Consider the following 23,525-nt stretch of genomic DNA (forward strand, 5'->3'; position numbering starts at 1 on the left):
TCGATTTGAATTGTGTAGATACTAAATGCGGTTACTCTGAGAGATCTATAACAATATGTATCCTGGACCAAGAGTTCTAGAGCACAGCTGGCTGGCTGGGATAGAGAGCACAGCATTTGGCTGATGAGTTACAACAACAAAGTCAGCAAAGGGAAAGGTACAGAAGCAGCTTCGAGGAAACCTCACATTTTCAAGAGTTCTCCAGTGAAGCCCCATAGGATGTGCTCAGATCCTCCTGTGACAGATCCTTACCAAGCGTGAGAAACACTGTCTACAGGGAAGTTCATTAGAGACCCTGTGCTCCGGTTTTTACTAGAGGCTTGTCAGTAGACACTTCTACCATTCTAGACCATAAGTGAGATCATATTGTTTACACAAGAAGCTCAGTGAGTCTCTCTTTCCTGTTTGATGCTTTGGGCCCTCTTCATACCCTAGTTCTGAGATAACAGTGAGCTGTTTGTAGTGGCTTTTCCAAGAGCTGTCTTAGGTCAGCTGGTACTAGCTGTTTTCTGCATATGCACTTAAACAAGTGCTTGCTGACAGGAGCCTGATAAAGCTGTCTCCTGAGAGGCTCTGCCAATGCCTGACAAATACAGAGGTGGATGCTCACAGCCATCCATTGGACTGAGCACAGGGTCCCCAATGGGGGAGCTAGAGAAAGGACCCAAGAAGCTGAAGGGGTTTGCAGCCCCCTAGGAGGAACAACAGTGTGAACTAACCAATATCCCCAGAGCTCCCAGGGACTAAACCACCAACCAAAGAGTACACATGGTGGGACTCATGGCTCCAGCTGCATATGTAACAGAGGATGGCATAGTCGGTCATCAATGGGAGGAGAGGCCCTTGGTCCTGTGAAGGCTCAATGCCCCAGTATAGGGGAATGCCAGGGCCAGGAAGCAGGAGTGGGTGGACTGGTGAGCAGGGGGAGGGAAGGAGGGGGCTTTAGGAAAGAGGTAACATTTGAAATGTAAATAAAATATCTAATAAAAAAATAATGTCAGATATTCAAATTCTTCCTGATTGACACTGTAGATTTCTGAAAGTTCATATTAATAGGTAAATATTTAGGATATAATTTTTATGTTTAAAACCAAGACCAAAGATTGGCTTCTTTCATTTACATGTATTATCTGCATAATGCAAACTCTAGTAGTTATCCTAGAGCATTGGAGTTATGCTTGCTACTGTGGAGTTATTTATGTTGTCTGTCACACTGCTATGCACCTGGTTATTTATGTTGTCTGTCACACTGCTATGTACCTGGTTTCTCTTTGCATCATTGTTTTGGAATGTCTCCCAGGTGTCTAGTGGAAAAAGTAAAGGCTATAGCTGTTACCGTATCCCATTCTGAGTCTCTCTGATGCCCTCCTTTGGTACTTCATGTCCTAGTTACAGTTTCTACTGCTGTGACAAACACTATGACCCAAGGCATCTTGGGAAGGAAAGGGGGGTTTGTTTCTCTCCATTGCTTGCCCAGCCTGCTTTATTACCACCCAGGACCACTTGCCCGGGTGGTACCACCTACGGTGAGCTACTCCCCCCAACTCCCTGCCCCCATCGGTCATTAATCAAGAATGTGCTCTGCAGACTCACCTGCAGGCACTCAACTCTGAGGAGTTGAGTCTCCTCTTCCCAGATACATCTAGGTTTGTGTCAGTTGGCAGAAACCCTCCAGGACACTGCACTTACATTATGTACTTGAGTGAGACAAGGATTATATTCCTTTTATCTTAAAAACTTGGTTTTAGCAACAAGTATGGTGGTATGCACACCTTTGATCTAACACTTAGGAGGCAGAGGCCGCCTCTGTGAGTCTGAGGACAGCCAGGGCTTGTTAAACGGAGAACCCCTGTCTCAAACAAACAAACAAACTTGGTTTTGTATCCTTAAATACTTTCCTGTATTTTCTCATATCTTCATGAAAACTCTGAAATAGGGGGCTGGAGAGACGGTTCAGCGGTTAAGAGCACTGGCTGCTCTTCTAGAGGTCCTGAGTTCAATTCCCAGCAACCACATGGTTGCTCACAACCATCTATAGTGAGATCTGGTGTCCTCTTTTGGCCTGCAGGCATGCATACATGCATGCATGCAGAATTCTGTATGCATAATAAATAATCTTTTTTTTAAAAACCCTCTCAAATAGGTATGATTTTACATGCGTGACCATGAAGAAACCCAAGAAAAATAGTTCTCTGAGGCTGCAGATTTCTAAAAAGTACATTAATTATATTATATAAGCTTAACTTTGAACATACTTAGAGGTTTTTTGTTTCCTCCAGTTTCTCTCAGTATGTTCTTCTTCCAGAGATCTCTGATGGCTTCCTAGATGGTACTAAACCAGGTGATGCTCTCTCATCCCTGCAGATGAGGCCATCCTGTGAGACTACTACACTGTTGATGTGTGTGTTGGACAGAGTCTGATAGAGGGCAAGTGGGAAGGAGGAGCCCAGAACAGAAGAGTCCAGGGTAGTTATCTAAGAGAGTGAAGTGTGTGGGGCAGCATTGATTGGGAGCTCACCTCCAGCACAGTATCAGTCCAGCGCTGACAGTGATGCTGCCTGTGGGCATGGAGGTAGAGTTCACTTAGTAAAGTATCTGCCACACATGCACCGGTCCCTGGGGACCATCCCCAATTGCCTGTAAACCTGGTGTGTAATTGGAGGTAGGAAGATCAAGAATTCAGGGTCATCGTTTTAGTCCAGCCTAGGACCCATGAGACCCTGTTTCAAAATCCAAACAAACAGGCCAAAAAACCCTGTAACCAAGTTATTGATAGAGTAGGTGAATTAACATACATAAAATACTTGCCAGGTAGTATTAGTTGTTACGTCATCATCCCATGCATACAACTGTTCAGGTTATTGAGACAAAAATTAGAATGTATGATTCTGAAAAGCAGATCTGTGAGTCCTGCTCATCGTTGATTTTTCAGATACTGTTTTACATAATGGTCATACGTGTAAATGGGAGTAGAATTAGGAATGGGGAAGAGTTGGCATAGCTTAGTAAAATGGAAACTTAGAAAATTTGAGTCTTCATCCTTACTTCTATTAGCGTATCTGTAAGTAGTAGGGTGCCTCACTGAGCCTGTGGCACGTACTGTGGTCAAGGCCTCTGGAAGGGACTGTCAAAGTACTGTTCTTCCCTCCTGTTGGTTGCCTCACCATGGTAGAATTGTGTCTGGTTAAGAATGAGCATACGGGGGGGGGGGGGGGCTCCATGGAAGCAGAGAAGTCGCGTTCTCATGTCATTGCTTACCTAGTAAGAGAAGCTTTCTTGTTAGGAAAAGTACACACGCCATTACTAAAATGTGAGAATGAAGTTAATATCTTTAACATTTTTCCTTAAGGACCAGAGTAATGCGGAGCAGCACGCAGATGGAATTATAGTAAGTCTAATGCAGTCTTTGCTCCTTTGCTCCTGCAGGGCCTTATAACCAGCCTGCCAGGAGCAGCCTGAGTCTGTTCACTTCTCAACGCAAACTCCTCTCTTCACATGCTCACTGCTTCTTGTTTTTATCTTGCAATCTTCCTTGAGCTCCTAACGTTGGCCATCTTTCAACAATCATTTGGAGGGGAAACGGCAGTCTTAAAATTGTTCTAAGTATTGGTTCTGCGACTGAGTCACTTTGCATGTGTCAACTTGAAGGGTTAATTAACTTTCATGATGCGTCTCTCACTAAGCTGCATTGCTTATGAAACATTGTCTCAGATGAAAGGGGGAGTGTGTGCAATATCAGAACAGACCTTCATCCATTAAAAATGTTTATATGTTCCCCTCTGTTTCCTGTTTGGACTTGTTATTAGGACCATGTTGCATAATGTATTCTTGGTAGAACATGGAACATGGATTCTTGGACATAGCTATTCTTTCTTCAGCTTTTTACCTTTCAATTACTCTTTAACATTTCATTTATAAATAAGAAAAATTTATGGCAAGATTTCTCAGCTGGTAATCAAAGATTTTAATGCTTTATAGTTGGAAGGCTGGGAGCCTGCCCTGAAGGTATGAGGGCCAGAGTTTGGATTCACTACACCCACCTGAAAGCCAGGGATGGTGGCAGGCACCTATAGCCTTGCACTGGGAGTAGGGGAGAGACCTAGTGAGAGAGGAAAGCAACCACTGTTGGCTTCTGGCCTCTGTGTATAGGAACAGAGCATGCACGCGCGCACACACACACACACATACAGATACACACACACAGACACAGAGAGAGAGAGAGAGATACTCACTATATATACACACATAAATAAGCCACAGGCTGTAGTTTAATAGTTGTACTGACCTGTGTTGACTAGTCCTAAAGTTGAGCTGTGGATGTCATTCCATTGACAGTTCTTGCTTAGCAGGCATGGAGCCCTGGGTTTGATTTTTTTTTTTTTCCCAGCAGCACATCAACTAGATGTAGTGGTGACACTTGTGATGTTAGCTCTCAGGAAGCAGAAGCAGGAGGATCAGGGGTTCATCAGTACAGTAGGGAGTCTGAGGCCAGCCCAGCCTCCAAGAGATTTATCTCAAGAGAGAAGCAGAAACTATTCTTAAAACAGTAAGCAGCCTCTTTATCCTGAAGCTCAGTGTCAACTCGTCTAAGATCCAGAGATGACATGTTAGAACCTTGACAACCTTATCATGCCTGGGGCAGGGAGGAGTGAGCTTGTTGACTTTATGTCTAGTCACCAACTGAGACTCTTGAGTTACTCGGCTGCTCCAGTCTCAGTACTGACATGTGTAACAACCTGAAGGGTTTTTATGCCTGCCTGTTGGTGTAAGGTACAGTAGACACATTCAGTAGCTATGCACTTTGTCTATTTTATTTACACATTGCTTTGGCATGGATTCATTAATGTCCCAACAGATTACAGTTGAGGGTTACTTGTTGTATAAACATCCTTCTAAAAGGAAGTTGTAGAATGACTTTTTTTTAGCTAAAATTGGTATCTTAAGATAAACATAGGCGGGGGCTGGAGAGATGACCCAGTGAGTGGTTAAGAGCACTGACTGCTCTTACAGAGATCCTGAGTTCAATTCCCAGCAACCACATGGTGGCTCACAATCATCTGTAAAGAGATCCGATGCCCTCTTCTGGTGTGACTGAAGACAGCTACAGTGTACTCATATACATAAAATAAATAAATCTTTAAAAAAAAAGATAAACATAGGCAAAACAAGAAAAGGTAAATTTTTAATCTATGTGCTATCAAAAAGGCAAAATTACAACAGACTTTATTATAGATCTAATTAGTTTATCTGTGATTCATAGACTTTGAAGTCTCTATTTAAGAAGGATGGGCTCTACAAGACAGTGTCAGAAATAGTGAGTTTTATAAGGTGACAGGCACTGGACAACACTGATTACAACCTCTAGTTATTTTTCTTATAATCTGGATCAAAGCAGACTCAGGCAAGCTTGAATTTCCTCTGAAGGGGAGGAAGTGACCAGTTTCAGCATCTGCCTGTTTCCTTGGCATTTCAGTTGGATCGGGTGGCACTGAGCCTGGCTGAGTCCATTTGGTCTTGCTCCATTTGAGGCCTCGTGCAAGGAGCTCAGTCCAAAATACCAACTTTTCCTATTTTTTTAGAAATCCGGTTTATTTTTGTTTTTGTGGTACTGGGGATTGAGCCTAGGGCTTTACATATCTAACAAGCTCCTTACCATCGAGCTGTGTTCCCCAGCCATCGTTTCTACCTGTTGCACTTAGGACCGGATCTCACTTAAGTTGTGCTTGAATTCAGTCTGTAAGCTCTTATAGGCCCTGAGCTTGGGATCCACTTGCCTCCATTTTCCAAGTAGCTGGGATTATAAGCTACTGCCAGTGGATTAGACTAAATTCCCATGATTTGTTTTGTAATGCAAAGAAGTTTAAAGGTTTTTGTAAAATTTGTTTATTTGACAAGCCCACTATTAGAATATTTCAACTGGAAGAAAGATTTCATCTAAAAGTTGAATTCTAGTCCCTGATTCTCAAGGGTATTTCATTGACTCTTCAATGGGAAGGATAATACATTTTCATTCATGTGGATCAGAGTTTTGGTGAAGGAAATTTTCCCTTGTTTAAGTCTTGGCTACTGTCCTGGGATGGAGCCTGGGCCTTACACATGCTAGGCGAATACTCTACCACTCAGCTGCAACCCAGTCCTTTGTGCCACACCAGGAACTAATTCATTCACAGAACAGCTGCAAGGCTCATCGGAGCTTCCTAAGTTACTAAAACGAATTCCAGTTGTGAGTATAGACTCCTAAGGTAGTGATCACAAGCCGTTAGTGCGGTGGTTCTCAACCTTCACAATGCTGCAGCCCTTTAATGCAGTTCCTCGTGCTATGGCACCCCAACCATGACTGTTTCTTGGAGATGGCCGTTTTTCAAGAGGCCATGAACCACAGGTTGAGAACTGCCGCAGTAGCGGCTGTGTAATTCCGGCTCTTGTGTTTTATCCATGGGGAAAACTGAGGCCCAGAGAGGATGAGGGGCTTAAGGAGTTTAAGCAATTATTCAAGAAATTAGAGTTCCAGGTCTCTGTTTTAGTACATTCCCTAACTCACTTTACTGGAATCCTTGCTTGCTTATTAAGGGTTCTTTTCATGGTGCCATTTGTAATTGTCCTTCGGTTTTCAGTTAATATCTATGGCAACTAGAATCAGAATTCTTATTTTCAAATTATTTAAGAAAATAAAATTGAGCAGCTTTTTAAAATAGGGAAAGGTTTTGTGCCTGAAAATAATTTGGACATTAAATGACAATACTAAAAAAAGAGAAATCCGGTTACCATGCACAGACCCACCGTGAGGTACATCATGCTGTCAGATTAATGTCTTGGTTTGGAATCAGAGAAATCTACATTCTTGTCCTTGCCCTAACATTGCTGTCACATGGCTGAGCACCCAGCCCTATTATGTCCTCAATGAAGGCTTCAACATACCCAGTCCAAGGCAGCACATGGTGGAGTTTATAGCCAGGCGCCATAATTAGACATGGTGTGTGGTGCTGTGTGCTGCTCAGTGCTGGGCAGGAGGTGAGGTTGGGCCAGTGCCGACTGTCATCCGGTGACCGGTGCGGTGTTAGTGGCATGCCCTGGAGAGCTAAGAGTTGGGAGTGCGGAGTTGGACTGTTGTGGTTGTTTGGCTTTCTTACCCTGCAGGTTTCTCATTTAGCTTCCTGCTGTGACAGTGAGTCAATCATTTTCTTCCTGTCTATGCTCTCGGGAGAAACTCTTATCCCTCTGTAGAAAAAGATACATCTCCCCTCTGCACTTTGACCAATTACCTAATTCCTATCCTATGGATTTTGCTGTTGGAAATGTGGCTTTTTATTTGTTTGGGTGGGTCAGCATGAAAGGACATCTAATTAAAAATAACTCTGCTGTGTTTCTTATCTCAGAGTACTATTAATCCTGTAGATGCAATATACCAGCCTAGTCCCTTGGAACCTGTGATCAGCACAATGCCTTCCCAGACTGCCTTACCTCCAGGTACAGTATTTGGAACCATGTTTCACAGAGTAATAGATAAGAAAAACTTAATTTGATAATCACAGTAATCCTAGAGTTTCTATATATTTTGAAAATAGTAGCAGTCACAAAATAATATAGCTGGAAATGAGCTGGGAGAAGAAGAAAGTATCTTGAGTGATGTTTTGAAGTAGAAGGAAGGAGGTTTGGTTTTCAGAGGTAGTAGACAGCATAGCAGTGAAGGTGCAAGTCTACTGGTAGCACTGAATTCTGTGACTCTGAATTCATAGACACCAAGAAAAATTGATACTGCTGACTTAGTTAATATGTAAATGTGGGGTACTCTTTTTAATTCTGAACAATATAAATATTTTACCACAGTGGATGTTAATGAAAAAGGGAATATGTGTGAAGTGTAAGATGCTACTAGTTGAGAGGAGAATAATTAGTACAATTTAAAGGAAATAAAATTAACGAAAGCCAGGCATATTGGCTCTTACCTATGGTCTCAGCATGTAGGAACCTGAGGTAGGAGGATCCCCAAGAGTTGAGGCTAACCTGAGTTGAGTGAGATCTTTTCTCAAAAATCTGTTAGTTACACCATATGTCTCTGTGTTTTCAAATGATAGTAAGGCCAGAGATTATACCTTTGTAAAGATACCATGTGAAGTCTTATATGAATTTCTAATCCTTCAGAAAATAAGCTTGTTATTACTTAGCATTGATGAGGGGGAGGGCTCTGTCTGATCTTCTGTGGTTTGAGTTTCAGAAGCACTGTTGTGCTGGGTGTTGGCTATCCTGGCTGGCTCTGCTGATGCTCAGAGTGTCAGGGACTGAGAGGCTGGAAGGCATAAAGAGAAACATGAATTTGAATTACTGTAGAAAAATTCATATGTCAGAGTTTTATATTCTAAATAGTTGAAGCTATTGAGTATATGTTTGGCTGTTCTTCTAACTTATTTCACATATTCAAATCTAGAACCCGCTCAGTTGTGTAAGTCAGAGCAGCGTCCATCTTCCTTACCTGTTGGACCTGTGTTAGCTACCTTGGGACATCATCAGACTCCAACACCAAATAGCACAGGTACAGATCTGGGTAACCTTCACTTCTTATAGCTTTCTATTAACATGCGAGATTTATGTTTGGCTCCCAGTAGGGAAAAGGATGAGGGACTGTAATAGCTGCTGACATTAGCAATAACTTAGTTTTTCATTGCAGTCTACCTTAAAGTGGGTAGTTTTGTAATTGAGCCAAGAGTATTAGTAATTATAATTTAATTTTTTAATATAGGGCTTTGTTTGTGTACCCTCTGCTTGGGCTTCTGATTGAATCTTTTTTTAAAAAAATAAATTGCTCACTTGAGACTCGCACACTGTCTCATGGACAAGGAGTGTGACAGTGTAGGAGTGCAGAGATTGGAAGTAGGAAGGCCTGGCGACGCTCTCGTTCATGTGTTGTGTGTCCACCTACACTGTCACTTTGTCCTGACCACAGTGGAGTCGTCTGCTTCTGTGACTGGCTCTCAGCAGAGAGGCAAGCACTCCCCTTCTTATGTGGTCACCTCGGGATATTAAGTGTTTGCCACTGACATAGGTGATCCCAGGGTTTTCCTATAGGGCAGTGAGTCACTGCTCACCTTTGATCCATGTACTTTTTAGGAAACATTTATCAGTCTCACTTTTGTAGTCTTAAATATGTCATTTTAATTTACATTTTATTTATAGTCATCTTTACCCTTTCTATGATATACAGGGCTACACCCATGTTAGGTACTAGATTTATTTTTTGTTTTAAAGTTAATTAAATTTGCATCTTGTTAACTGTAGAACCAGACACAAGAAAATGAACTTAGAACTTTTGACTCTGTTAAATGAGGACGTTTAAAGAGTATATATAGGTCCTGGTGAGCAAGTGGGACCCTGACATTTCTTGTCACTACCCAGACACTTCCTTAGTGGAACTTTTCTGTGTAACAGTGAAAATTGATCATGTGTGTCTTAGCCCATATTAAATTTTGGGGCAGTGAGTAATGTTATACTTGGGTTTTTTTCATATTTAACAGCACAAATGCCTTCTAAACTCTGAAGAAAAAAATAGGAGTCAGCAGTAGTTCTTTCACTTGGGAAATGCTAATAAACAGTTTTAGTCATGAGATTCAAGGGTTTTTGGCTTTTGTGTTTCATGAACTCTGTCTTACCTTGCTTAAAGGTAGAACCTGTAGGCATGTGATGTGGCTCTCAGCTGCCATGCCTGCATAGGGAAGCTGGTGCAGGGATTGCTGCAAGTTTGAGGCTAGCTGGATCCATATACTGAGTTACAGGCCAGCCAGGGCTACAGAAGGAAAAAAATTAACCTATGAACTTTGTTTATTCATTTGTTTCATATGATGTGATTATGATCAGATTGTAAAGGGGCCAGAATTTCTCCACTTGGAAATACATAAAACTGGTTAATAAATGAAAGTATAAGGAACATTTCTGTATGTCAGCCAGTTTTCATATAAAGTATTTTCAGAGGGTGAGGATTATCTTCTGATAATTATTTCTGAAGAAGGTACTAAAAAGTATCTTAACATTTATAGTTGGATTTAAGGAGATTAAAAATTATGTTAGTTTATGCTTTCTGTCTTGTTTTCATTCTAACTTCCCTATCTTCTCCATCTTTTTTTCCTTCTCTAGCATAGAAAAAAAATCTTTCCTTTAACAATAAGTCATGTTGAAATCTTAATACTTGGGCTTGCAGTTTACATTCACATCCATTTTCTCATGTTTTCCATTATATGGTCACAGACATAAGTTGCCTGTTAATTGTTGTGATTCACGGTCTTTTTTTTCCTGTTCTAACACGAGTATTTTGGTCCCTTTTTTGCTGCTGAGGAACAGAGAATTTAGTTATTTGGCAAGGCACGTTAACCTTTGGAATTTCTATAATAAGCTTTACTTGAGCTAACAAGCCATTTTGTCTAAAAGGGTCTTCGTGAACCTGGTGCAAAGACTAGCTGGTTGGTTTATTTTTATTAACTGAACTGAGATACAAGAACAGGCTAAACGTCTAGAGGTAGATCTTCATTTGCTTCTGTTACTGCTGTCTTTGTTTTCTTGTTAGTTGCTGTTTTTGACAGGGTGTCTCTTCATAGTTGTGGGTAGCCCATAACTGGCTGTGTAGACTGGCCTTGACTTCACAGAGACATCCTGCCTCTGCCTCTCAAGTGCTAGGAGCAGAGGCCACACCATCATGCCTGGGTTCTTTGGCTTCTGATTGGCAGCAATAGCAGTAACCGAACTTGAGCATCCACCAGGCATCTGTGTTAGACTAGTTACAAGTAACGTGTCGGCCATGAGACAGTAGGCGAGTGTCCCTGTGTGTTCTTACTCATTACTGGACAGTGTAGCAAGCATGCAGAGACCAGATGGTAGTCTTCCCTCTGGCTCTCTCAGTTCTGCCGGCTTTAGTTAGAGTCTGTTGTTAGAAGATGCTCTTGCGGTCTTCCTTGTCTGCATGCTTCCCTTAGTAGCTCTGTTTTATCTCTGCTCTGAGCCATGTGCACCTGACTTAGGTTTAGGAAGAAGGGCGAGGATGCTGTGTACCCAGGACTTTGTGGACAGGTTTTCCATTTTCTGTGGTGAGTGGCTTGAAGACTGACTATGCGTGGTGTCCAGGCAGTATCTAGTGGTCATGCAGTCTTGCCTTTCCATTGCTGTTGGTATCTTAGTGTATGGTATGAAGAGCCATGGCTCCCATTGGTACTGCTATCTCTTGTGGGATGCCAAACACCAGCATGTGTGCAATCAGAAGAACTCCTTACTACTACAGAACACAAGTTAATCTTAAGTCACAGTGTGGAGATACAGAATTTTTCCCGTTTGTTTAAAAGGTTATATCCAGGCTGTGGGTGTTACTGCTCAGTGGGAGGATTTTTTTTTTTTTTTTTTAGTATGTGTGAATCCCTGGAATCAGTGTTCAGTACTATAAAATGAATAAAGAAAAAAGGCTGTGTTCCCAGCCTGTTTCACAGTTGCCCTTCTTGTTTTCATTGTCTGATTTAACCACTGGTTAAAAAATAAGGTGCAGTCAGTCTTGACTTTAGAGTGTTCTGTTGTGGGCCCATCTCCCTAACTACTACCGTTTTCCCTAATTGAAACCTTTGACTCGTAGGCAGTGGGAACTCACCACCTAGCAGCAGTCTGACTCCTCCCAGCCATGTCAACTTGTCTCCAAATACAGTCCCAGAGTTCTCTTACTCTAGCAGTGAAGATGAGTTCTATGATGCTGATGAATTCCATCAAAGTGGCTCGTCCCCAAAGCGCTTAATAGAGTAAGTATGTGAATAATGTACGTATTCAAATTTAAAAGATGTGGCCTTCAGACCACTGTTAGTGAGACACTTGCCTTCTGAAGGCTTATTCATCAGTCAGTTCTGTGACAGTTTTGACTTGTACTCCTGATTTAATAGTACAAACTGAATAAATAGCATCAGGTTTGGTAATGTGCCGGCAATGTTAGATTAGCTCTGTATATTTCTGTAGTGGCACTGCCATCAGGAAAGAGTCACATCTCATATGTTTGTATAGGAATGAGGATATCTAACAACTAAAAACTGGAATTTTATTGGGTGGAGGAATGGCATGGTGTCTTAGTCGTTTTGGGTGATTGTAGACTGGAAGCTTATAAATAATAGGATTTTATTTCTCATAGTGCAGTCCAAAATCTGGTTGCTGGCAGATGTGTTTTGTGCTAGGAGGCTTGCTTTCTGTTTCACAGCTAACACCATCCTGTAATGTTCTCTTGTGGTGGAAGGCACAGCAGAGCTCTGGAGCTTCTAGTCTGTGTACCGAGTTATTACCTCCTGACTGGTTGCCACTCAGAGGCTGTACCTCTTACTACTGCCCCACTGGCAACTCCAGTTTCAGCATTAGAATTTAGAAACAAGGTTGGAAAGAGATCTCGGGAGTTAAAAGCACTGGCTGCTCTTCCAGAGGATCCAGGTTTGATTCCCAGCACCCACATGGCAGCTTACATCTGCTTGTAACTTCATTTCCAGGGAATTCAGTGCTGCCTTCTGCTCAGTAGGGTAATGCATACATGTAGGACATACACGCTTACACAGCCATATATAACTACATAAATGTTCACACCATGGCATGCATGCATTATGGTTATATATAGGAAACCATGGGACACATTCGGGTGTTGGGCTAGGGAAGGCTTCCCAGAGAAGAGAGAGAATGTGATTCTGAGGTGTGATGAGGTTAAGTATAGGGAACAGACCTGGAGATGAGAAGAGGAAGAATGGGCAAGCTGAACCCTGTTAGAAAGCTGTGACAGTGGATTGGCAAATGGACAAGCAGTCCTGGGAACAGTCAGCAGCACTGCTTCCTGACCCGTTGGCCTTACAGAAAGCTGTGAGGATGGGAGCCTGTGCTCACCGCTGCCCACAGTGTCTTCAGTTTAAATGATGGAATTTGCAGCATTGATGGATAGGCTCTGCAAGAGACACAAACTGGCCCACATCTTCAGTTACTGCATTAGCAGTGCTTTACAGCATTGAAAAAACAGGAGTCGCTGGTGATTTGAATTTCACTGGGTGGTGATTTGCTTTGTTGTGGAGGGGCTATTTAAAATATGGGGAATCTGAACCAGAACCACCTGAGTGACAGCATTACCCTGGTGGAATGCAGTCTAGAGATACAGAAGAAAGATGAGCTCAGCCACTGTAGTGCAGACCAGAACCTACAGCTGGAAGTAGGCAGGAAGCTCTAAAGAAAGAGCAGCATAAACATTTGAAAACATGATGACAAACTGGCACTTCACATGGACAAAAGTATAAATTTCTCCAACACATAATGATCATCCAGAGACTAAGACTTTACATATGAGAAAAACAGGCAAAGGACATGAATAAAAGATAACAGATAAATACACATATTTAACATGCAAAGTTAGTAGTCAGCTTCTTTATCCATTGAGGAGTGGCCATGTTCATTCTGGTGGAGAAGACATGAAGCAGATTGCACGGAGAGGGGGGTAGTCTTTATCACGGTTACAGTGCTGTTCTTAGCTCGACAGTTCCACTGTGGACACTGATCCTGTAGCTGATCTACACCTGTAAAGAAGTGTATAACTAGCTGATTGCAGTATGGTTTGTCTGACTGTAGGAAGCTCCTGAAGAGTGACAGTGTTGTGACTATGAACAGCAGTGATATGCCTACTCAGTGGGGTTCTCTCCACTTTCATAGTAGCCTCGAGTGTGGCATTGCACACCTGTAATCCCAGCACCGAGGAAGCAGACGCAGGCCATTCTCTCTGAATTCCAGGCCAGACTGCTCTGTATAGCAAATTCCAGGCTAGCCAGGGCTATGTAATAAAACCTGTCTCAAACAAACAAACAAAAGTAACATGTTAATAAATGGTAAAACCTCCACAGTATTATAGGCCTATATACCCCAAAGTATACCCAAAGTAAGGCCGAACTTAGTTTACTCGCTACCTTTTGTGGAAAGAGGGAAAAACACGGTTTTCTTGTTTATACTTAAACACTAGAAAAAACATAAACTACTGAGTACTTAGTGGGGGATTCTGGCTTTAAAACAGTTACATAAGTGGAAGCAAGCCCTTTCTCACTGTTCACACAGCAGTCCTCGTTTTGTTTGGAGTTCATTGTTGCTGTCTAGTACTGGAAATTGAGCCCTTGGCCCTATGGGTGGGAAGCATTTGCTTAACTCCTTAGTTAGTATAAGAACCAACCACCACTAGAGATCAGAGTTTTCCCAGGGTCAGGGTCAGGTTGGAGAAGTCTGCCCCAGATGTTCCTTTTCATTCTAAGAAGCAGTCATGAGAAGCCCTGCTTTGTACATGGCATTGCCAGCCGTCATCTTTCTCTTGGGTTTCTTGTTTTGTCTTTTTGTGTGTGTGTGTGTGTGTGTGTGTGTGTGTGTGTGTGTGTGAGAGAAGGCATAATTGATAGAGTTGCATGAACATTTGTGTACTGCCAATCGTCAACAGGCTCAGGAAAGAGCACAGCTATTTGAAAGTTCTGGTGTGTCCCTTTGTCCTTTCTCCCAATACTTGTCCTCTCCTCTCTTCTGTCACTAGATAGTTTTCTTCTTTAAGAGTGTAACTGGGCTGAGGTGTAGCTCAGTGGTTAAGTGCTTGCCTGGCATGCATTAAAGCCAGCACTGGGGTGGGGCAGGAAGCAGTAACAACAAAAAGGACAAGAAGAGTGTTGTGTTCTTGGGGCCACACAGCGAACACTTTTGCTTCCTTTTGCACAGCTCTGCACTTTGAAGTTCCTCAGGCTAGCCGTGTACTCGTGTGTCACTAGCTCATTTCCTTTGTATTGCTGGGCATCTATTATAGGCCTACTGTACTACTTTGTTCATCTATTGATAGGCTGTCAATTTTACTTTTAGTTAGGTTTCGAACATACTCTTTTGTGTCCCTATCCCCACCCCAAGGCATGGAGGGCAGAGTGCTTGATTTATTTGTAAGCAGTTAACTGACGTGCAAGACATACTGTTTTATTTATTACACTTTTAGGAATTTTGGACATCTTCCCATGAACGTTGGCAGCTGCTGGCCAGGTCTGCATTTTAGGTGCCCCAGAAAGGCTAGACTAAGGTAGAAAGAAGAGACAAAGCCGGGCGTGGTGGCACACGCCTTTCATCCCAGCACTTGGGAGGCAGAGGCAGGTGGATTTCTGAGTTCGAGGACAGCCTGGTCTACAAAGTGAGTTCCAGGACAGCCGGGGCTACAGAGAAACCTTGTCTCGAAAAACCAAAAAAAAAAAAAAAATGAAGAAGAAGAAGAGACAAAACCTGGTAGTTGGCTAAGCAGCTGGCGTGCCTTTCCCTGTGGACCATGGTCCCTAAGGATGGAGGGAAGTGCTGGGCTGGAGACACTGAGCACAGAGGCTTGGCAGCTCCTGCTGATAGGGTTTTCCTCATTCGACATGTTTGACCGGTTTTACTGCATTAAACGAAAGCTAGGTATGTAACTGTACAGAAAAGCTTTCCACCATCACTTAGATGTTAGCTAATGGGGAAAGGCTTCTCGGCCTCTGTGTATAGGCAGTTGCTATGGCTCAGGTGTCTGAATTCTAGAACCTCAGATCCATTGAGTTCTGAGTCAGTTTTGTTGGATGACCTTGATCAACTTTCTTCTCCTGTGCAATTCTCAGTTTCCTGGTTGGTAAAATGAGGATAATAATAAGTTCAGAGTGGATGAGTCCCTGTGAGCATTCACATGAGAACAGTGTAAGTTGGACCTGCGCTCAGAAGGCATTCGCTTCACCTGTGCTTCTCAGAGAGATGCTCGGCTTTGGTTTTGCTGGGCATTGTCCCTGCTCTTGGAAGCTGGGCAATTGATGGAGCTTGGGTTTTGCTTTGTGTGGCAAGATAAACCTTCGACGGATTATATGTGAACTGCAAACTGTATGTCAGCGAAGCCTTAGGCATTAAAAGTTCGTTCTTTCAGTAAGAAATGTATGTAGTGCCAGGTAGTGGTGGCACATGTCTTTAATCTCAGCACTCAAGAGGCAGAGGCAGGCAGATCTCTGTGAGTTCAAGGCCAGCCTGGTCCACAAAGTTCTAGGACAGCTAGGGCTACGTAGAGAAATCCTGTCTTGGAAAGCCAAAAAGAAAAAGGGTTAAAAAAAGGAGGAGGAGGAGGAGTGAGAGAGAAAGATAGAGAGGTGGTGTAGGTAGGACTTTATTTTTGTTCTCTTAAGTGTGCACATGAAAGAAGAACTGGCGTTCATCTGCTGTAGTGATTCACAGGAAACCCATTGTTGGCTCCTGAAGTTCATGTTAGTGAGGAAAATCAGCTTTTAAGTTGAGTAAAAGTAACTCATATGTGGGATAAATTCCAGCTGGGGCGGGAGTCAGGAGGAAGGGGCGGGATGAGCAGAGGAGTTGGTTTTACATGGTGGGCTCTCCTCCTCCTCTTGCTCTTTGTCTATTCTAATCCCTCCCCTCCTTTAAATATGTTCATGTTTACTGTTTTTACATTTTCCCTTTCTCTCTCTCTCTCTCTCTCTCTTTTTTTTTCCGAGACAGGGTTTCTCTGTGTAGCCCTGGCTGTCCTGGAACTCACTTTGTAGACCAGGCTGGCCTCGAACTCAGAAATCCGCCTGCCTCTGCCTCCCGAGTGCTGGGCTTAAAGGTGTGCGCCACCACGCCCGGCTTCTTCCCTGCGTCTTATGCTCTCCTTGGATATCCTCAGCATGGGTCTGAAACTCATGAAGAAGATAGATACTTTGGGCCAACCTGGGTTCTTTGCTTTTTTTGTTTTTATGTACTTTCTTTCTGTTTGTTCGTAATGTGGCCTTAAATACTCTCAAACTGGGTATGTAGGCTAGCACTGCACATTGTCTCCTAGCCTGGCCCTGTTTGAGTAGGGTATTCATGGTCCTTGTTGCCTGTCATTTGGGCTTTGAGTTGTGACACCTGTCACTGGCTACTGCCTGAGGTCAAATTCTTGTCCTTATGTGTTTCTCTGTGTATCTCAGATGGAAGAGTGTCCCAGAGCCTATGCCTTTCGTTATTGTTACCCAGCTCCTTGGGAACACATAGACCATATAACTGGCCAATGTGGTTCCCTGTCTGTACATCAGAAGAGAGTGCATGTTGGAAAGAACTTGTGCTAGAGGTGCCTGATTCAAATCACGCCTCCGCTCTGCCTTTAGGGACCATCAGACCTTCATTGCTGTTTTGTGCATCTCTGTGTTCTCAGAATGTTCATGCTTCTCTGGGCAGGTTATTGTAAATGCTCCATAAGTTATACTAATTTCCTTATGAGCTTGGATGTACAAGCAAAGTTCATGACCTCATTCTTTGCTCTGTGGAATGGCTGGAAGTTGGTCCCATGCTTCGGTTTGTTTCCACCTTGAAACTAAGCGTCTAACGTGCCATAACTAGTCTTCTGCAACCATTGGTAAAAAGAAAAGGCACCACAGGCCTTTGGAATTCTATCAGAATAAATCTGTTTTATAGCAGTTGGGGTTTAAAGATTAATTTGGTATAAATCTGGTATAAAGTTGAGTTGGCTTAAAAGATTGACTGTATTTTGATGATATGCCAAAGAACCAAATATTGTGACAAGAATTCTCATACACTTCTTTCATGTAAAAATAATTTCATTTCTTACCTGGGTCTTTCATTCATTCCATTGCTTCTTAAAATTAGTGAGATATGCGTTATAGCCCCTTCTGATACATATTAATGCTAAATTAGCCAAGAAGCAGTACGTGACTAATTACCTAAGGATTTTTTGCAAAATAATTGAAACAAGGTCACCTAGGCAACTATTTTTAATGTAGGATACATGCATACTCTAATCTTAATTTTTAATATAGTAATTTCAGCAGAGCCCAGGAGATTTTTAGGTGGTGAAAGTCGTCTGCACATGCCATTGTTCACGTGTCTCACATACTTAGGTGTTTAACAGTGGGTGAAGCCTGAACCGAGTGCTCTGGGTCATCTATAGAAGCAGCGGTTGGATCTGTCTGCTGCTCTGGTGCTGGGCATTGGTGGGAGGCTGTGTGCTGCAGGGCAGGAGTGTGAGCACCGTGCACCGCTGAGCATTTCTGCTGGGAAATAGTTAAGGTTCTTACAGATTGAAAAATGACAACAGTAAACTGTTTAACTAGAGTCCATAGTGTACATTGTTCACAAAGATAAGTGAAAAGACGGTGTTGTGTAGCATTTTAAGTGTCTGAGAATTTTGGTTGATGTTTTTATACTTTACATAATTGCTTGTCCTTACAATTTTTTTTTTTTTGAGACAAAGTCTTATTATATAGCCCTAGGTGGCCTGGAATTCTCAATGTACACTCAACTGGCCTAAACTCACAGAGAATGGCTTGCCTCTGCCTCCCAAGTGTAGGGATTAAAGGTCTGTGCCAGCATGCCCAGTTGGTTATTTAATTTATATATGAGTTTTTAGGTAGATACTGATAATTTTTAAAGAAGGCTCTTTTTAGACCTTCTTAAACCTATTCATAAAGTCAACTCCTTGCCATAACCTGCTGAGACAGTTTTATGCCAGTAAATTGATATAAACATATTTATAAAAAAATGCTTTAAAATGTTATTTCAAATTCATGTATTAAATATTGAGAAAAAGTATTAACCCTCTGTGGACTTTGCTCAAGGATCTTAGAAAATAAAGACAGGAACCCAAGACTTACAATGGATTATGTTGCTGTTTTGATTTTTGCAGAGTCACACTCTTATAGTTCAGGCTGGCCTCAAACTCAAAACAATTCTCTTGCCTCAGCATCCCAAAAGCTGAAGGTCGTAGGTGTGACCCACAGCCCCGAGCTTGAACTGTTTCTCGTTTTGAGGAAATTGCCAGTGACTGGCTCACCTCCATGTGCACAGAGAAGTGAGGAAGTGAACTCAGGTTTCAGATTTGGATGCAGAGGCAGAGATCTCCCTGCCTCCATCACTGCCTTCAGCTGGGCTCGTCCTGTGCACAGAGCGCAGGTTCGGTATGGAATGAGTGCAGGTAGCTGCTCATAGGAGCCTGGCTGCTTCTGCCATCTCTCTGTGTACTGATTTCAATGAACTGTGCATCAACATCTGCCTTCCACGTTGCTCTCTTTTGCTAAAAAAAAAAAAAAAAAAAGCTGACCTGTTTCACTATTTATTCTTTTTTTTATTATTCAGTTCTTCTGGATCTGCCTCAGTCTTGACACACAGCAGCTCCGGAAATAGCTTAAAACGCCCAGATACCACAGAGTCTCTGAATTCCTCCATGTCCAATGGCACAAGCGATGCTGGTGAGGAGCCTCTGAGAACTTGGTTTTCTTAGAAATGTTGGCAGTCCTGGCAGGGCACCTCCACTCAACCCAAAGCCAGTCTAAGCTGAGCCATTCTGTTGCAGATCTTTTTGACTCACATGACGACAGAGATGATGATGGGGAGGCGGGGTCAGTGGAGGAGCACAAGAGCGTTATCATGCACCTCTTATCACAAGTCAGGCTGGGGATGGACCTCACAAAGGTAAGAGCCAACGTGCATTCGCTCCAGGCATGCGTGGGCTGAGTGGGTGGGTGAGCGCTCACAGATGAGCGGCGTGGTCCCGTGTGTGTTTTGCTTATCTCGTGTGTAGTGTGCATGGAGATGAGTGAACTGAGCATTTCTGTGGATGAGCAAAAGGCAGTGCTCAGAGATTGATTACCTCAGGTAGGCTGTATGGATTAAGAATAGAGCTGATTGGCAGTCAGTGAGAAATCCTTGCCAGCCTCACCATATTTAAATTCATGCTCTCCAGCATGACCATACCTCTTTAAAATTAAAACTGAAGTCTGATAGGATCCATACTAATTTAGGCCAGTATCTGTCACACTCGGGTTTTGTGTTTCAATCTAGGGGAGGGGACTGGTGACTCCTGTCCTCTAAGAAGCAACTTGATAAATTGTTTCTTAGCTCTGCCTTCTTCCTAGTTCCTCAAACAGAGCACCAATGTCTTGTGTGATATTTGTCATATTTCATCTAAGCTATAAGTGCTGGTGTCACAGGAACAGCAGAGGTTTGTGCAGAGGAACGTGGAAGCATTCAGAGCCCCTCTAAGTTCCACATCTGCTGGGCAGGCATTCTGATCTGGGACATCTTGGGAAGTGGTTCTGTAAAGTGTAACTGGGGCCTGTGGTGGGTGTGATGGGATGGATGAGGGCTTTCAGTGCAGAGTCTGGGTCTCATGCAGTCTGATTCTCAGGAGGCAAACATCTGTTTTACAGGTAGTTCTTCCAACATTTATTCTCGAGAGAAGATCTCTGTTAGAAATGTACGCAGACTTTTTCGCACATCCAGACCTGTTCGTGAGGTAACTGACTGAGCATAGTGGGTTGTAATCTTTAAAGATGCTGCTGCTCGTTAGCTTTCTGTGCAGGTAGCACAACTGGACCCCTCTGTGTCCTCTCAGGGTGTGGGTAGTTAAATCTTCTGAGGGCTGCTGCTTATGTGGCCAAGGGGTTAGCAGGCCATCAAGGGAGTCACCTACAGAACTTTAAAGTCTGTTAATGGGCAGGCAACTAGGATTTCAAAGGGCAAGGCTATGAACCTACTGGAAATTCACGTAATTGCTCAGCAAGCCTTTCTAAAGCACCTGTCATTTGGCGGGTACTTGTTACAACCTGAAGAGAGGAGGAGTTTGAAAGTCCAGTTAAAGACTGAATCGTGAGCTGTGATGTAATAATGTAAAGCCTGTAGTCCGAGCTGCTCCCACGGGGAAAGAAATCATAGCAGAGAGAGGCTGATAAGGGCTCGTTGCTCTTGACTGGCAGCAGGCAGACTTTCTTAGTTCTCTGACTACATCCTTTGTGTGGGAGAATCAAAGCTTCCTGAGGCCAGCTACACATCACTGAGGTTTCGTAGTAGAGGGACATACTAGCTAACAAGAGAAGGGGCGGGGTGGGGGAGAGAGCCAAGTGACACGTAAGAGAACCATGTAACCAGTTCTTTTTTTTTTTTTTTTTTTGATAAAGTAGGGTTTTTTATTTATTTGTAACCAGTTCTTAAAGTGCAGAAATGTTAAACATCTATGGCAGTGATAAATCTGATATATAATTGATAGCTGAGTCCATTGGCAGTGCTGTCAGGGGTATCAAATGCATCATGACAGTAGCTTTCATTTATGGAACTTTAAAGTCTGTTTTCCTCATAAGAACCACTTTAGAATTTAAGAGTACAACTAAAACATGAATAAACAGATAAAACGGAGCACTAGAAATGCATGATTAACGCCAAAGAGGAAGAATAAGTAAATAATGAGTCAAGGACAAAGGGGACAGGTCGAAGACAATCCCAGTTAACTGGTAGGTGTGCCGGTAGGACAAACACATCCTCTGTCAGAGGAGACAGCAGTTGAAGTAGATTAAAAAAAATAAAAAGCAAAATGTATCATTATGCCATTTGGATAGTGCTTGCTTAAAACTAAAAGGCCGTGATTGAAGATGTTGCTTGGTGGTAGCGTGAGTACCCTACAAGTGTGAGATCCTTGCTTTTTTGATCTCTAGTATTGTGAACAATAACAACTAAAATGACACTACAGCACTCGAGGGCTGAGGAGTTCGCTTAGTGCGTAAGAGTGCTTGCTACGCGGGCTCAAGCACCCACACAAAGCAGGGCATGCTCACATGTGCCTTGTGCTGTGGGAACAGAGAAGGGAGTTGTCCGGGCTTGCTGGCTGCCAGCCTGTATCCAGGTCTACTTACAGATGTTATCTCAAGGATGAGGCAGAGAGTAATAGAGGGCACCTAACATCCTCCTCTGGCCTGTAAGACTTCTCTTAGGCTCACATATCTGCACACCTGTCTGTATGCACCACACACATTTATCTTACACACACACACACACACCTCAAAAAGGGGGGAAATTACCTTATGACTTAGTCTCTGTTCTGTTGCAGTGAAGGGACACCATGACCAAGGCAAGTCTTTTAAATCATTTAATTGGGTGCTTGCTTACAGTTTCCGAGGGTTAGCCCATTATTATTATCATGGTAGGGAGTGTAGTGGCAGCAGACAGTTGTTACACTGGAGAAGCAGCTAAGAGCTTTACATCCTAATCTGCAGGCAGAGACAGAGACAGAGACTGGGCCTAATGCTTGCTTTCGAAAGTTCCAAGCCCGTCCCCAGTCACATACCTCCTCCAACAAGGACGCACTCCTAATTCTTCTGAACAGTTATGACTGGGGACTGAGCTTTCGTGCATACGAGCCTGTTAGGGCCTCCTTAGTCAAGCCAGCACACCATGGGAAGTACTGAGCACAGCAAAGTTGCTGTAGCTGTTTTAGTATCAGAGGAACAAAGAAGATAAATGTCCTGTAGCCCCAGCATTTGGGAGGTAGAGGCAAGATCATTGCTGTAAGTTAGTGACCAACCAGCAAAAGCACCAAGCCAGCCTGGGCTAAAGAATGAGACCCTATCTCAAAACAAACAAGATACATAACCAGAGACAATTTGTAATGATAAAAGAATAAAAGAGCCAGGCGTGGTGGCACATGCCTTTAATCCCAGCACTTGGGAGGCAGAGGCAGGCGGATTTCTGAGTTCGAGGCCAGCCTGGTCTACAGAGTGAGTTCCAGGACAGCCAGGGCTACACAGAGAAACCCTGTCTCGAAAAACCAAAAAAAGAATAAAAGAATAAAGAAAAAAAATTATATACACACACACACACATATATATAGTATGTATGTGTATATATTATTTTTTCTTGATAAATTCATTTTCTTTTTGTATATATGTATATATATGTATGTGTGTACACATTCACACACACAGCTTCCAGCTACATACAGCAGGCCTGGAGTATAGCCCAGTAGTAAGGTGATCCCCTAGCCTGTGTGAAGCCCTCACATGATTGCCAGGACCCCATACCAAACAAACAAGAATAACCACAAGGAGAAGAGAGTCAGCCAGTCCCTCCAGAGCTACTGGAGAGCCATCCCAGGAAATCAGTAAGGGCTGGAGAGAGCTCTGTGGTTGAGAATACTGGCTGTTCTTCCAGAAGACCTAGGTTTGGTTCCCAGAACCCAGACATCAGTCACCTCAGTCCAGTTCCAGCGGATCCAGCACCCTCTTCTGGCCTCCACTGGCACCAGGCATGCGTATGGTGCACAGACATAAACGCAACCAAACCACCAATACATAAAATAATAAAGTTTACAAAGAAAGCCAGCCTATAGAATGTCTGAACAAATTAAAAATAATTATTATTATGGTTTTTGGCCATAAAAGAATTAAATTAGCGGGATGTGGTGGCAATAAGCCACCTATAATCCCAGACTCAAAAGACCTAGACAGGAGAATCAAACTCGAAGCCAATATGGCCACAGACTAAAACCTCTCAAAACCAAGCAATGATTAGATTATTGGTTGGCAGTTTGGGATGTAGAAAGTCTGTCAGTGAAGCAGCACACTTGACTTGCATAAAGTCCTGGTACAATCCAAGCAAAAATGTGGCCCCAGAAACTAGCAGCAGTATTTACCTCAGGAGGGCATGTAGCATACAGGGGGAACTGGGGATGAAGGGAGATGCTGTATAGCTAAGTGGATATAAACATCTGCTAGAGTCTT

The 23,525-nt window shown here is 43.0% G+C and overlaps 1 protein-coding gene across 13 annotated transcripts in view; it reads left to right on the top strand.

The window, feature by feature from the left end:
* The window catches only part of Osbpl9 (oxysterol binding protein like 9), a 142,837-nt gene that overhangs the window by 112,651 nt on the left and 6,661 nt on the right, over positions 1-23,525 (top strand). For 10 of the 13 annotated variants that reach the window (XM_029476196.2, XM_021159244.2, XM_085839100.1 and 7 more), the window contains 7 exons: positions 3,350-3,388; positions 7,377-7,467; positions 8,426-8,530; positions 11,603-11,762; positions 19,114-19,226; positions 19,331-19,449; positions 20,187-20,272. In XM_029476196.2, coding sequence (XP_029332056.2) covers positions 3,350-3,388; positions 7,377-7,467; positions 8,426-8,530; positions 11,603-11,762; positions 19,114-19,226; positions 19,331-19,449; positions 20,187-20,272 — 713 coding nt within the window. The remainder of the gene's footprint in view (positions 1-3,349; positions 3,389-7,376; positions 7,468-8,425; positions 8,531-11,602; positions 11,763-19,113; positions 19,227-19,330; positions 19,450-20,186; positions 20,273-23,525) is intronic. The other 3 variants (XM_021159245.2, XM_029476197.2, XM_021159247.2) reach the window with 1 other exon arrangement.

Source organism: Mus caroli, unplaced genomic scaffold, assembly GCF_978045245.1.
Source record: "Mus caroli unplaced genomic scaffold, Mus_caroli_1 scaffold_6, whole genome shotgun sequence".
In the NCBI taxonomy this organism is placed as follows: Eukaryota; Metazoa; Chordata; class Mammalia; order Rodentia; family Muridae; genus Mus; species Mus caroli.